General features: G+C 50.6%; 5 protein-coding genes across 5 annotated transcripts; 2 read left to right on the forward strand and 3 right to left on the reverse strand.

The window, feature by feature from the left end:
• Positions 1–1543: 1543 nt before the first annotated feature.
• Positions 1544–2441, reverse strand: BUD23 (18S rRNA (guanine(1575)-N(7))-methyltransferase; the record flags this gene model as incomplete). Its single annotated transcript, XM_036632107.1, has 2 exons — positions 1544–2369; positions 2419–2441. The coding sequence occupies 2 exons, from the start codon at positions 2439–2441 to the stop codon at positions 1544–1546; spliced, it is 849 nt and encodes a 282-aa protein (XP_036501565.1).
• A 517-nt stretch (positions 2442–2958) lies between these two features.
• SVP26 lies at positions 2959–3734 on the forward strand (the record flags this gene model as incomplete). Its single annotated transcript, XM_036632108.1, has 3 exons — positions 2959–3028; positions 3108–3341; positions 3400–3734. 3 exons carry the CDS (start codon positions 2959–2961, stop codon positions 3732–3734), a joined length of 639 nt encoding a protein of 212 aa, XP_036501564.1.
• A 5752-nt stretch (positions 3735–9486) lies between these two features.
• On the reverse strand, positions 9487–10299 carry CGCS363_v000260 (uncharacterized protein; the record flags this gene model as incomplete). Its single annotated transcript, XM_036632109.1, has 2 exons — positions 9487–10049; positions 10260–10299. 2 exons carry the CDS (start codon positions 10297–10299, stop codon positions 9487–9489), a joined length of 603 nt encoding a protein of 200 aa, XP_036502681.1.
• Positions 10300–11950: 1651 nt separating this feature from the next.
• Positions 11951–12376, forward strand: CGCS363_v000261 (uncharacterized protein; the record flags this gene model as incomplete). The annotated part of the gene is made up of 1 exon (XM_036632110.1): positions 11951–12376. One exon carries the CDS (start codon positions 11951–11953, stop codon positions 12374–12376), a length of 426 nt encoding a protein of 141 aa, XP_036502682.1.
• Positions 12377–13015: 639 nt separating this feature from the next.
• tpcG (Monoogygenase tpcG) lies at positions 13016–13822 on the reverse strand (the record flags this gene model as incomplete). The annotated part of the gene is made up of 1 exon (XM_036632111.1): positions 13016–13822. One exon carries the CDS (start codon positions 13820–13822, stop codon positions 13016–13018), a length of 807 nt encoding a protein of 268 aa, XP_036502679.1.
• Positions 13823–14407: the final 585 nt, after the last annotated feature.

Below are 14407 nucleotides of genomic sequence, written 5' to 3' on the forward strand. Positions count from 1 at the left end.
GTGGCTTGCAACAAATGGGCTCATAAATGCAACCTGATCGGCGACGGAGGAGCATGCGCCCAGTGCAGCCATACAATCTTTCCAGCAGTCTTCGTATGCAAATTGAGCAGCACCTCGAGAAGAAACAGCCAAGACGGCAACCGGTGCCAGAATGAGGAACGAGGGATTGGTGACTGCGGGGAATTTCATACTGATAGATGAGTCTGGCTCGCAGAAGAGGGCTTGCTGAAAGCACCACTGATTGGTGGTTGTTATGGGTTTGCTTGTGACGGCGGACGGTGTCTGGTGTGTGATATGTGTTTTGTGGTGTTTAGGGTGTAATGAGTAGTGAGCGGCTTATAGTGAGCAAAACGGCGAATGATTTGGGTTCTTAAGTATGTACATCCTCAAAGTATTTGAATTTGTTTACTTGATGACTTTCGCAGACCTCTATCATCCATACAACTTGCGGTAGCTGGAAAGAAGGACTGACATGCGGATGACAAAGAACCAGACGTTACGAAATCGGGACGAAACGTCAGTGGACCGCTCTAAAGCTCTATCCATCCAACCAGTCTGGGGAAAACAAACACTTGATCATTTCTCACTTCTCTCGTTCCTACAAAATGACCTGCGGTCAACTTCCAGACGTTTCGATGTGCCTTGGACACCAAAGTACGGCGACAACGCAATCTCATAGCTCATCGGTAACCCCACCCTCACACCAGTTATGGAGGCGGCTACAGACCGCGCGAGCATCTATGGAAATTGAAATCAATATTGCTGGTCTCGGACGTTTCCGAAGTTGGCTATACCGTACATTCCCTTGTCCAATATTTGGATTCAAAACGAATCGGAGCAGTATACACAGACTGACACTCTTTGAACGACTGGTCGCATGCCTTGATCTTTGGTGGCGCGCCGTAGCATTTCGTGACCCATCCCTTTTCTGCGGCACCGTAGCAAATAAAGACGGCCGTCACGCAGTTAATCTGACAGTTGGCGTATTTGGTGATGATGGGCTTCTTGTCGTGGAGTGCCGCATTTTGTGAAAACGTATTAGCCAAGGCCGGCATCGCTGCCGCTCAAGCTGTGGCAATCATGCTCAACTTCATTGCAGAATCGGGAGTCGACGTAGGGGGAACAAGGCAGCTGATCTTTGGGTGGGGATCGCTGGCAATAATAAGCACGATGTCTGGTAGCATATGACCACGGCCAAAGCGAGCCAAACTTTATCTGCTGAGTGTCAAGGCCTAGATGCCTCCTCCCTTCGCTAGCTAATGTTGAGAGCCGCAGGGGTTGGGATGCATATCTTGTCGGCCTCCGGCAGATGAAAGTCTTGAGTGGCACTAATTTTGGCGGGGGCTGTACTCAAAAAACGTACTTCAAAAAGCATCCATTCTTTCGTGGTCGTCCCACCGAAAGAAGACAATGAGGAGAAGCATCCATAGGCTTGACCGAGGGTATCTGATTCGCATTCGATCTCTAAAAAGCAACTTTTCCTATAACCCAAAACGCCATGCCATGCGTCATCCGCAGTAAACCATCCGCCCCTGAGCTCCCCTCAGAACCGGATATTGCGCTTGCGACCAGTGTACTTTGACGTAGCCTTGACGATCTTTCCCTTCCTCTCCATTTGTTCCTTCTTCTTGACGATCCATGCCTTGCTGCCCTTCTTGATCTCTCCCTTGCCACTCTGGTCGCTCGCCTTCCGCCTCGCGTCCTCGACGTCAACACCCTCCATGCCGTTGACGACGTTGGTGATGTCGCCTCCCTTGCCGCCCTCGGCCGTACCTCCGACTGTCAATACCAGGTAGAGCTTGACATTCTTCGTCTCCGGGTCGTCCTCGAGCAGACCGGCGCCGAAGCCAGCCTTCACCGCCGCCTGGGTAATCATGTTGCGCTGGGTGTCGTTCTTGGGGTAGAACTGGCACACGGCTCTTCCTCCACGACGTAATGACGCATACAAGCCGTTAAAGAAGCGGGTGAGGCGGCCCTCGGGGGATGTGTCGCTGCTCTCGGCGTTGCAAAGCCACTGAATCGCGGAAATGCTGATGGCAGCATCGAAGGAACCAGCGCGGAAGGGGACGCCCTGCCCGATATCTGCCAGAAGCAGGTCACCCTCAACATCCCTCTGCAGCGCAATATCGAGCATGGAGGGTGAGATGTCCATGCCAATCCATGTGTGAGGGCCGCCATCCTCCTCGCCCTCGGCGGAGAGGATCTCGCCGGAAAGACCGCTGCCACAGCCGACGTCGAGGATCAGGGAGGGCCCCTTGAGGTCGAGAAGTTCGAGAGCGCGTCGGGTCATCGAGGCTTGGATGTTTTGGATACGTGAGCTCGTGGTGTATTTGCGCGCTTCGGTGTCATCGTAGTGGATGTCGGCCGCGCTGGAGGAGGTTAGTTGGATGGCGGGGTTCGGATGGGAGATTGACCAACAGGGTGTCCTCAGGGCGCGACATGATGGGCTGATTGTTTCGGTGGATTGAAGGTCTGGAGTATCGACAGGAGACAAGCAGCGGTCCGGAGGTCAGGGGAGCGGTTCGTGACGTCGGCGCATCGAGGTTTGGCGGTGAATTTTTGTGTCGTGGGAAACTTCAAAATTCGCAGGCTTCGGGGGTGCGGATAGCTATCGATAAGATAAGAAGGGGTGGTGGGGTCGATAAGACTCGACAAGTTCAAGTCCCGGCTGCTTACCTCATCCAGAGGTCCCATCATCCCGCCCCCCGGATCATGAGCTGCTCCGAGACTCCGGCGCAAAGGCCACGCTTGCGAAATGGAACCCACCAAAAAATGTCCCTGTCTCCCCGTCCCGACGCGCCTCCCGTGGCCGTGCAGCATGCGCCTGGGCTTTAATTACGCAATGTGAAGCTTCCCAGCTACAATTGCCCACCACCAAACACCACCTTCGCCTTCTCCACGTTCTTTTTCTTTCTGTACCATATTCTTCTTTGAACACAACACAACACAGCCGTCAAGATGTGGATTCTACCTCTTGTTGGCTACCTCGGCTCCATCGTGGGCTTCTGCTTCTTGACCCTGGCAATCGGTTCGTGAACCACTCCGGCCTCTGTTGTTCTCCGGGTCTCCCTTGGCAGCATCGTGTACTGACGTAGCTATTCCCACAGCCTCGGGTCTTTACTACCTCTCCGAACTCGTCGAGGAGCATACGGTTACCGCCAAGAAGCTGCTCACGAAGCTCATCTACTCGATCATGGCCTTGCAGCTCCTGCTATGCGTCGTCGACCGGTTCCCCTTCAAGCTGACCCTCATGGGCATCGTCTCCCACGTCGTGTACCTCGGAAACATGCGCCGTTTCCCCTTCGTGCAGCTGACTGACCCTCTGTTCCTGGCCTCGTGTGGTATGTCTTTCCCCCAAAGCTGCTTTTCCAGAAAGCCCAAGCTGACAGCAAGCTACAGTCCTCGTCCTTGTCAACCACTACTTGTGGTTTCGCCACTTCTCCGCCGCCCAGCAGCAATCCTACTCCAACATGCACTCCTACTACGATCAGCCCGACATCCCGAGCTTCACCGAGATCGCTTCCTACTTTGGCCTCTGCGTCTGGATGGTCCCCTTTGCGCTCTTCGTGAGCTTGTCCGCGAGCGACAATGTGTTGCCTACAATGGGAAGCGAGGATCCCCTGCGGGATTCATCTGGCAAGAACAAGCGCCAGGGATTCGTCAAGTCCATCGTCGATACGGTGCTCGGGGCCATTGGACAGGTGTTCAGCGGAGTGGGCTGGGACAGGAGTTGATCGTGTCTTGCATGTGAAGAGGGGCGGGGCATGGCCAGGGATGACTGCATCTGGAACATGTGGTTGGGCATGTCGGAGCTGCCCGCACGTCATTATGCTACGAAGATGTTGGTTTATATAAAATAGATACCCGGAGACTTTCTCCATCTGAACTTCTATTTCCGTGCCTTTCTGTTTGTATTCCTAAGATGTCCGGAATGCTATTGCTCGCGTGTTTTCAAAGCCGGGAATAAACAGGGCATAGTTATGATGCTTGCATCAATGAAGGCAAACTCAAGGCGCCCAACTCATGCGACAACTTGGACCATGTAGGATGCGCTATGTAGTCGTAGTCCAGCAAACACGGTGGATGGGGATGAACGTTTGTTATGCAGCCTTCGTAATCGTCATATCCTCGGCGCGCTGTTTCATTACAACAGCAGCCATTCATATATATAGAGAATAGATTGCACGGAAATCTATGTCACCCTAGAAAGGATAGCAGGTTGGGTTGGAGAAGTTACCAGTCCAGTTGCTCTGAGTTGCTACTCCACTTCACCATCTTCTTGAGCGGGGAGCAAAAGTTGCTGTCAGTAGCCATCCTCTTTGACTACACGTTTTACTTTTTTATTCTTGCGTTTGACCAATGATGTATTTGTGGGATCTTTCAAGTGGTCTGAATGTGACAGGTCAAAATTGACTAGCATTAAATTTTCCCAGTCCAAGCATGTTGCATGAGCTGAACGACAAAAAAGGAATAGTCCAAATGAAACCAACTCAGACCTTTCGGTTGAGACTTCTTCGAAAAGAACTGGATGCCCACTTGCAGGTTGTTTGTGGATTTCGCTAGTCTTCTCATCAAGCCCTTCCACCACTGTTGAACACTCCATTCATTATCGTCACCGCTATTGATCAAATTTGTCTGAATTACCTTACCCAACCCGGATTTGCCATGGAATCCGTACACGACAGGATGTCGCAAGCCATATCCCAAGCAGCCGATGTGGGCAAGAAGCGTGAAAGCTACCTTTCCTTTGGAGATGAGGGAATCACCGCCACCGTAGGCGCCTCCGGTCGCCTGTTGCGCATTAGCAAACACTTTGGAGGGAACGTAGGCTATTGCGTGGACGACCCAGAAATGCCAGAGCCCTACTACACTGTAGCACGTCTCGAAGAGCTACTTTCGAATGCGAAAGACACCCCGACTGGCCGGGGAATCGGCGCGTTCATTGCTTCACCAAATAAGCCAGACGCGTGTCGACCAGTAGACATGGTCAACCATCGTTGGCCTACTTTTTCCCGGATGTCAGAAGATGGGTTCAAGGTCAGAGTTCAATACGCAGCATCCGCTGGCATCATCTACCAAAAGTTTGTGCTCGAAAACTATTCAACGCCTATCAATGGCAACCAGACAGGAGACGAATCTATACCACTCTTGACGGTCAGATCCGACATGTTAATCAGAAACCTTGACTTCATCCGCTTGGAGAATGGATTCAACGAAGCCGGCGCGACCAGTTATTGGTATAAATCTCAGATCGAAGGCAACACTATTATTCGACAGCATGAGGGGCACCCGTCTAGTGTTGTCCTTCGGATTGACGCATTGGATGAGACAAACTCGCTTGAATTCGTCCGTCAATCTGATTCACAGGAATCCTTCTACTGTTTGAGACGAAAACGAAGAGCATCAAAGGGCTTTGGAACAGATCATCAAGAGCACACCTTGGTCCTTGCATACAGGCTAACTACCATGTCCGCTTTCAGCAATCCTTTGACTTGCATTCCGCAGGTCTCGTGGGAGACTGCCTCCACCACTACAGACAGACTCTTCAAGAACGTCAAGGACCACATATGTACGGAAAGTTCTGCCATCGACTTTTTCCTGAATAGAAACCTGGAGTATATTCTTTCCGTCTGTAGCATTCCCATTTCAATAGGGAGCGGAGATGAGCCTTCCATCGCCCTGACATGCGGTGACGTTGACAATCATCGAGTTATTTTAACGGCGAGCTTGTAAGTTCGATACCATAACCCCACAAAACCATTTTCTTGTGCTCACAACTGAGTTGCAGTTTTTCATTCCAAATCCTCCTACTGGGGCTGTCATGCTTAGACCGCTCCTGTAGCTGCGCTGAAGATGATACGAATCCTGAGGCAATTCCTACTAGCTGTGTAATGAAGACGCGGATCGAAAGAGTCTGCAGGGGGCACATGAGGTGGTTATTCACAACCCCCAAGAAGTTGCCACGCGAGAATTCCTTCTGCCCCAACATGTGGGTCAGTGGTAGAACATCAGGGAATGGGAAAATAATGAATACCTTCCGGGGAAGTCTCTCGTTGACACTGCGCTACAAGTCATCAAAGCTGGGGAATTCTACAAGACGTTCAAAGAGAACGATCATCTCACATCGATTGATAAGATTGTCAAGAACTGGATCGAGGATATTGACGAGACCACACGCTGGGGACACTACATGTTCCCTCACTACGACTCGGAGCCAACCAAAAGTTTCCATCTCACAGACCACGCATTGATCTGGCAAGCAATCAAATCGGCAGAGGATATGGGAATCAGGCCTAAGCCCGAATTTGCCGATAGAGACTATTCGTCCAACTTTCTTCGCCAAGCCATGATGAGGGGTTTCGCCGTTCAACCCCCCGGCCTGCCGAGCAAACAGCCAATGATAGCGGTCACACGGAGTTTGTCGTTGGACAGATTCTCTCTGAAGCCACAGGACACTGCGCTATTCAGTGCTATAGAGTCAGGATTCTTCAATGAATGTCAAACCGGGGACAAGCTTGGTCCGTGGGAAAACACTGTTTCCAATAAGTTTGATTTGAAAGATAGCTCTGGTGACACTCGATATGATCCACGGAGATTTCTTTTATTCATCTTTCAGCTCCAAACGCAACATAATATGGAATCGGCAGCTGATACGCTAATCGAAGACCTTTCCACGCTGCTTAGAAGTTCTTCGGCCAATGGTCTTTTCCCCGGCATTCTTGACAACCAGAACGAGCCAGTTTTGTACGAGAACGAGTTGCAACGGGATGAATATTGGTCAATTGTATTTGAGATACCATACATTCTCTGGAGGTGCTGTTCGAAGCCGGACTTTGGCCTTGCCGCCGATACAACAGCGTTCGCCAGATCGCCGACCACCAGTGCTGCTGCTGAAGTAACATTCCACAACACTAGAATACCGTCACATCTTGAAATGGAGACTCCCGCATTCAAAGAAAAATTATTCTCATTATCGCCTGCCTTTTTTGTGCCTCCTGTCATCAGCTCGCAGGAAATCCACAGAGAGGCCGAAACTGAAAAAAAGAAAGCCCATGCGAGCAAGGAGTGCGACGGCATTCTCCTTGATATGCCAAATACTCACTGGTCGAGAAAGGGGCTGGGACATGGAATTCCAATTCAGAGAATCAGAAGTTATAAGGCCATTGAAGAGGTGATCAATAGAGGAAGACCTCCTCAAAACTGCCAAAAGCGATTATGGGTCTTCTTCTCACCCGACCCACGGCGCAATGAAGCTTGCCCTGAGACGGTTTCTGCCAGGCAGAAGAAGAACGACGGGGGAATGGCAATATTCCTTCGCAGACACAAGTCCTACGACCAGTTCTATTCGGAGGATATCACAAGGACACTCAACAGATGGAAGACAGAGTTCCATTTGGTCATTTACGACCTAAAACCATCCAAATATGGAATGAATTGGATGCCGTGGTACTTACGCAAGTATGTGAGGAGTGTAGTAAGCTTCCAGTTTGACGGTGACTTTTCTGGTCAGTACTGGACGTGCCACTTCTTGAAATCAAATCAAAGTTGGGGCAAGGGTGACGAAATAGGGCTACTTTCCCAAGACTGGGATCTTCCTGATGTCTCTAGGGAAGAGAGAATTGAGCGATTCGCGCAAGCAGTGAGAAACCTTCTCCGGAGCGGAGATGCGAAGTCCAACGACATTCGCCTTGGCAAGGATGCTTGGCATCAGCGCAGAGTCCTAGAACTGATTCTTTTCGGCACTGCAGCAGAGAAGCTACACACGGGCGCCAATAACATTTTCGAGGCGGCGGAACAGACTTTCGCCAGCACACAGCGATTCGAGAATCGGAGCTTGGAGAAGGAGAGAAATCACGACGTCTTGTTCCGCAAGGCTAGGCACATACAGGGCGCCCTGTCAAATATCCAGACAGTGAAGATGGCTCTCGACCAAAACATCGAAGAAATCAATTTGTGGGTGAAACGGGAAGATATTCGCAACAAGGCAGGTCAGAAATTTGCAGATGATGAGAACCATTGTCGAGAGATTTTGCAAGACTTGGAGAGCTCGAACGATCACAAAATACTCCATATTCGCCGCGTTCGGTCCCGCATTGAGCATTTAGAGCAATCGATGTCAAGAAGGTTGGCGCTGATGTTCGGTGAGATGGAGAGACGACGCGCGGATAACATCCGTCAGTTCACTTACGTAACGATCGTGTTTCTCCCATTAGGTTTTGCAACTGGCGTATTCAGTACGAGCGGCGCACCGGCAAGCGGAACGCTTAAAGGCATGGTTTTCACGGCAATCGTGGCCTTAGCTATTACTGCGCTATTGCTGTTCTATGCAAAGTCAGCCAGGAAGTTTCATTTCTGGGGAAGTCACTGGTTGAACGATGAAACACGTCTAAGAAGAATGAAAATGTGGTGGATACTTTACGCCTGGGATGGGCGCTTTCGCAGGTGGATACAGCGTTTCATCCCCTCTGTCTCTGTGGAAAGAAGAATGAGAGAGCCGGCTTTGGAGGACTTCTATTGAAGAGCTTGACAGAGCGCTATGTTGGAGCATTCCATGCGGAGCGTCATAGATTATTGGAGATGGACAACTGCGGAGATATCATTTTGGACTGGTGCGGCTATCGTGTTGTTGAAGAAGTATTTCCGTTGAAAGCAAAGCTCTGCTGGTCAATTCTTTCATTCCTGTATCTCACCCTTCCAAAAGAAAAATGCAACGATGTTCATTTGCATAAGGTACTATACATCAAGTGACCCGAGTAGATGGGTGCATACATCCGGATACTAGACGCGGCCAATGGGCATCTAAAAAAAAAGATAACTTTCTACAAATTGGCCTTCAGACATAGATCCTACTGCTTGTGTACCATGCCACCTGTTTGGAAGGGATCCTGCCGGCTCACAATTGGCCAGTCTGCGTGTCTAATCCGGCGCAATGGGATTCGGCGGTCTGGCAGGAATCTTGTAACAGCTATACTATTCTTTGCTAGCAGACATCTGTAGCAAAGCTGCCAAACTTTAAGGTCAACAAACGAGGAGGATTCCCCCGGCTTGGATTGGTAGTCTCAGCCAAACACTTGCAGGTAGTCAATGTCCGCATAGAAATATTGCACGTAGATGTATAAAGTACCTAGAGATACGAAGACAGCGATTGATCCAAGAATCGAGTTTTGTCAGGCTGAATATCCGATACGATTAAATATTCAGGGTAATCTGTATTTGCCAGGCCAAAGCCGGCCGGCAGTCGGCGACTTAGCAAGGTGAAGGGGAGGCAATGATGGGCGCTATCCTCCCAGCGCATGCCTTTGTGATCTTAGGTAGTATGTGATGATGCTCCGAGGATACTCGATACCCCATATTTCCTTCCAAAACGAGTGTGCTGGTTGACATTAAGGAACGGCTTTGGTAGTGACAGTTTGAAATCGAGGGCAGAGAAAAAGAAAAAAGCACACTCCCCATCCAGTTCCAACGACATGATATTACAATAAATCTTTAACGACGCTTAGCAACGCCGTGCCGCTTGAGGAAATCAACACGTTCCTGGCGGTTGGTGAGAGCCTCGTATGCAGGAGCATGCTCGGAGTCGCGGGATAGCTTCCAGACATTGGTGGCATCACGGACGGCATAAGCCGTGTGCTGAGTCTGACGCCAACCCTCCGAGCGCTTGGCCTTCTTGTTCTTCTGGATCCAAGTCTCCTTCTTAGGAGAGACGTCGCGAGCGTGGCGGCGACCGTGGTCGCCACCACCATCATCCTCGCCGTCCTCATCACCATCAGTCGGCTCCTCGTCGGTGCTGGGATCCTCATCGCCGCCCTCTTCGCCGAGGGCGCCAGCAGCGGAGCCCTGCGGGATATCAGTTGTAGCGCAAGTGTCGTCCTTGGCCAGCTGAAGACCACAGCGATTCTCGGAGTCCGGGGCCTGGCCCTGGTCTAGTCCATACAGGACAACGCCGCCCTGGTCGTCGCTGGCCTGGGCGGAACTGTACAGGGTATTGACAGCGCCATTGCAGCAGTCCCCAACGACTTGCTCCTCACAGACGATGCTGATCTCCTCATCTGGGCAGTCAGAGTCTTCGTTCAAGTAGATATCGAAGGCGAAGGCGCGGTGGCCAAGCAGGAGAAGAGAGGCAAAGATGGCAAGAGTGTTAATACGCATGATGGCGGGTCAAGCTAAAATTTGATACTGGGTTGTATAAAGGGACAGGAAGAATTGTGTGCTAATGTAGAGGTGTTCGTGTCTGATGAGGAACGGAAAGATCGACTTACTGCCATGATTCTGGGTTTCCTTTATACTTTGCGATGCCATCCTGGAAGCGCTTGAATGTTGTTACTGTTGAGCTCCGGATGTGCTGGGCGACAAGAAACAGAACAGTGTCTGAGCTTGGGAAGTTCCTGACAATCAAGTGACGATTTGTGACGGGATAGTAAGCTGTAAATTCAGAGATCGTCACGAACAGCTGATTCTCCTGCTGACGACAGCCCGGTACAAAGGAATGCGGCCTTCGGACCCTCGGTGAAATTGTGATCGCAACTGTAAAGAACTTTTGATGATGCTACCGTGCGTAATAGTGCTTTTCAGAGGTTCTTGCTGCACCTGCAACTGCGGCTCTGAGGTCGTGCAAAAACACAGGCTGTAGATCCTTGCACCCTTACAGTCCGTTGAATAGTCAACGTGTAGACAAAGTCGGGCGTCGGGTGGAGATGGGTCGCCGGAGGCTGTGACAATAGTCTTGTGGTGAGAGGATTTGTGATAATGCAACTCTAAGACTCTCAAATTTTCCCGATTGCGAAGAGCTGTGATTGGGGGCGAGGCAGTGTTTCGAAGGCAGCCGCCAAGACACCAAGGAAGATCTCGATGACAAGATGTGCCGGCTTTTTGCAGGAGCCGCTTCATAATCTCCAATATTCTCCGAAAGACGTGTAGGTCGCGGGTTTGTGATTCGTCCGGAAGACGTAATCAAGCAGCTGATTGGTTACGACTCTGCAGAGTGTTCCCGGCGCCGCCGCATGGCACTTTATGGGACTTTGGTTTTATCAGCCCGAAGTAGACTAATCGAACGGCTCGCGCCCGGTGCAGTCCACCTGTCAGACCGGTACAGACACGATATGATGATTTATCAAAGTCCCGAGTTGGGCTGAAAGGTCTTGGCCTGCGTCCTGTCGATCAATATTGAATAAGGATTACTGATGATACGGAAAAGGTGATCAAACGTTCATCTACTTCCGTTTAGAGCTGAAGGCCTGGTCCGATAATTGGCTTTGACCCCTTTTGGGATTCATCTATACATAGAATGAGTAAGATTCTTTTGCGCTTCAACTTCGCATTGTGACAAATTCATTACATCCGGAATACTTCATAGCTTCGAGGATGCTACCCAAAAGGTACCAGAAGTCACGATAGAAAATCAAGAATGTGTTCTGGCCCTCTGTGTCTCTCAAATATCCTGTCATCGCAACATGAGTTACGCCAAAACCCTGCTGGCTGTACCATCATGGTCTCATCTCGATCTTCTTCTGGTGTCAGGAATTATCACGGAGACGTCGGATGACTGAAGTCAGCTCAGGGTTGAATTCCGGCTCACCGACGGCAATGATTTGCGAAGTGTCTAATCGAATAGAGACTCAACTTTCTACTCGGCTTTTGTGAATTGTACTTTGGTAAAATGATTGCGTATTCTTTCACTAAGTTTGGAGCCAGCGTGTTGCGATGCGGGAATTTAGGCTGCATTCCTCCTATAGGCTATTTGTGATGTTGTCATGATTATCTTTGACGACCGCTGCCAAATGGCCCGAAACAATCGCCAAAGTATATAATGCTTTGATATTCTCGTATAGCGTTCACTTTAATTCTTAAGTAAGCCTTCTCACCAGATTCTCAAGCAACGATTCATTAATCACCCGCACCAAAGGACCAGTTTTACTTTCAAGTCCTCAAACTACTTCACCAATTCAAAACGATGTTCTCCAACGCCAACCTTGTCATGGCCCTGGCCAGTACCCTCAGCCTCTTCCGTCCCGCCGCTGCCGGAAACCTCTGCCTGTCCTATACCTACCAAGTCCAGGGCGGCAACGGCGCACACGACTGGCGGACCTTCGCGGCCGGCAGCCCGTGCGATACCACCAATGTCTTCGACGAGGACATCTGCTCGTCGCTGCCGGCGAGTGACAACATTTGCGATGTTGACTACACTCTTGTCTCAGCTGAGGATGACACGATTGACGATGCCGACTGCAGCATTGCCATTGAGATCGACGGCACCGTCTACCACGGACGTCTGTCGGATGGCGGTCTGGACGGCAGCGAGTGTGGTGCCGATTGTGGATTCCCGCCGCGCGAGTTCAAGAGCAACTACATCTTTGAGAATGTGCCCATGTGCGATTAAGGCTTCATAAGGTCTTGAGATGGGCCGGAACGGACTTTGACAGCAGATGACACCTACGGCTAGTCAGGGGGAGCGCACAAGTGTCAGAGAATTCGAACAGCTTGGATTTATGTATACCAGAGCCAGTCATTACCACATATCTCCTAGTCACATACACTCGTTGATTGTCTCATTCCACCTTGAATTGAATTACAAAATGATCAAAGTGACGCCCCATCATGGCATGCGAACGCCTGCTAGCCAACTGTCTCTGCCTTCCCCATTTTCGCTACGTGACAGAATGTGAGTCAAAAGTGAACTTTGTATGTCTACCGCCCACGGACTTTAGCAGGCCTTCATACCGGCCGGTGCGGGTGGGATACCGATGATGCCTTATGTCCGAGGTCGGAGGGACTTTTCGGCCTTCACATATTTGATCTCAAAAGCAGCAAAATCAAGTCAGACATTTCACTCTTTATTACCTACATTCTCGGGCAATAGCAGCACCAGCTTACCAAGTGACAACAGCTGAAAATTGAAGATATCGGCTTCAGGACTGAGAAGCACGTCTGGGCTTCACAACAAAACAAGATTTCTAAATGTCTAAACCATTTTTCCTGTCAACCTCACCTTCATCACCGTCCATACTTAAGCACGAACTCAACTCCATCCTGGCAGGCTCCAGTACCCAGGAACGAAACGGCCCAAAATTCCATTGGTGAGTCTCCGTACCTGCTCCACTGACCTGGGGCCGAGGGCCATCGGCTTGTGACTCGCCACGGTAACGGCCTGAACGTCTGCCTCCGCAGGCAAGAAGGCCATTTCCGCCATCGCCGCGCCCAAGTCTCCATATGATGCTGATGCAGCCGGCTCATCGATGCTGATCGTATAGCCCGAATACTCCCCCTCGAAAAGAAAAGGGGCGTGGAACAAGGTGACCGTGACCAGCGACGACGAGATGAGCTTCTTCTCGGCCGTGGCTAGGTCAAAGTAGATGTGATTCAAGGAACTCATGATCAGCCAATGTACCCAAGCTGGTCGGTGTGATGATAGCTTCTCGCTTATAGATTCAGATGAAAGGAACGTCATGTGCGGCCGCCGCCACGTTCCTCCCGCTTCCGCCTTCTCGTGTAACTCGCTTAACGCTGCAAGAATTGCTTCAACAGCATCGCGGTGCATGCGCATCCCGGGTTGGTTGTCGTTGCTGCCGATGGTGCACATGATATGTGTTGCGTCCGACAGGCAGTGCACCATGAGGGCATGGTCGCTCAGTTGGCCCTCGGTGATCTCCACGTGGGAGTAGCTTTCAATGCCTGGGAAGAGTAGCTTGAGCTTGCGCGCTGACCGGACAAAGACATGGATCTTGGTCGATTTGTTTGTGTCGAATAGGAGTGATTTCAAGACTGCGCTGCCGGTGCTGCCGGTACAACCAAAGAAGGCGAGCTTTTGAACCTCTGATGCAGCCATCTTAATGTTTTGGTCTTGTTTAAGTGTTTGAGAAATTAGAAAGACTATAATGACTATGGGAGATGTGGCTTTGTGGAGTGAAAACTCACTCTAAACCGAGCATATATACATCATGAAGAGACGATCTCAGCGCTGAGCCGGTCACTGAAGGACGCCGAAGAACCGGAGGTTGAATTCCGTTAACAGTAGCTTCGGAGTGCCGATAGACGCGAAGCACAAGCGAACCTATGCTGGCCAACTGACAAATGCAAAGACGTGGAGTTGTATTTGTGTCCGCCGGCATTTGGCCCGTACCAAATTCCTTGGCGTCAGGTCCGCGGCTCTGGCCCTTGCTCAGTGGGAGCCGGCCGCATCGGATGAACATGGAGATTTGTTCGGTTAAGGCTCCGATCAGATTCTAAACTTCGGCCTCGGTCCTGAAGTTCTAATAAGCCCGCAATTGGCTCATGAAACTGTTCATGGATCCGCTGTAAAGATCAACATGTCAAAGATCCAGTCGTGGAAACGGTTGAAAGCCTGCTATATGAGTCTAAGGGCCACTGTCTGAGCCCGCCATGAAATATTTTGAGCCCGGTGTTATTACGT

The sequence above is a fragment of the Colletotrichum siamense genome (genome assembly GCF_013390195.1).
Source record: "Colletotrichum siamense strain Cg363 chromosome Unknown KSG_Cg363_contig01, whole genome shotgun sequence".
Taxonomy (NCBI): domain Eukaryota; kingdom Fungi; phylum Ascomycota; class Sordariomycetes; order Glomerellales; family Glomerellaceae; genus Colletotrichum; species Colletotrichum siamense.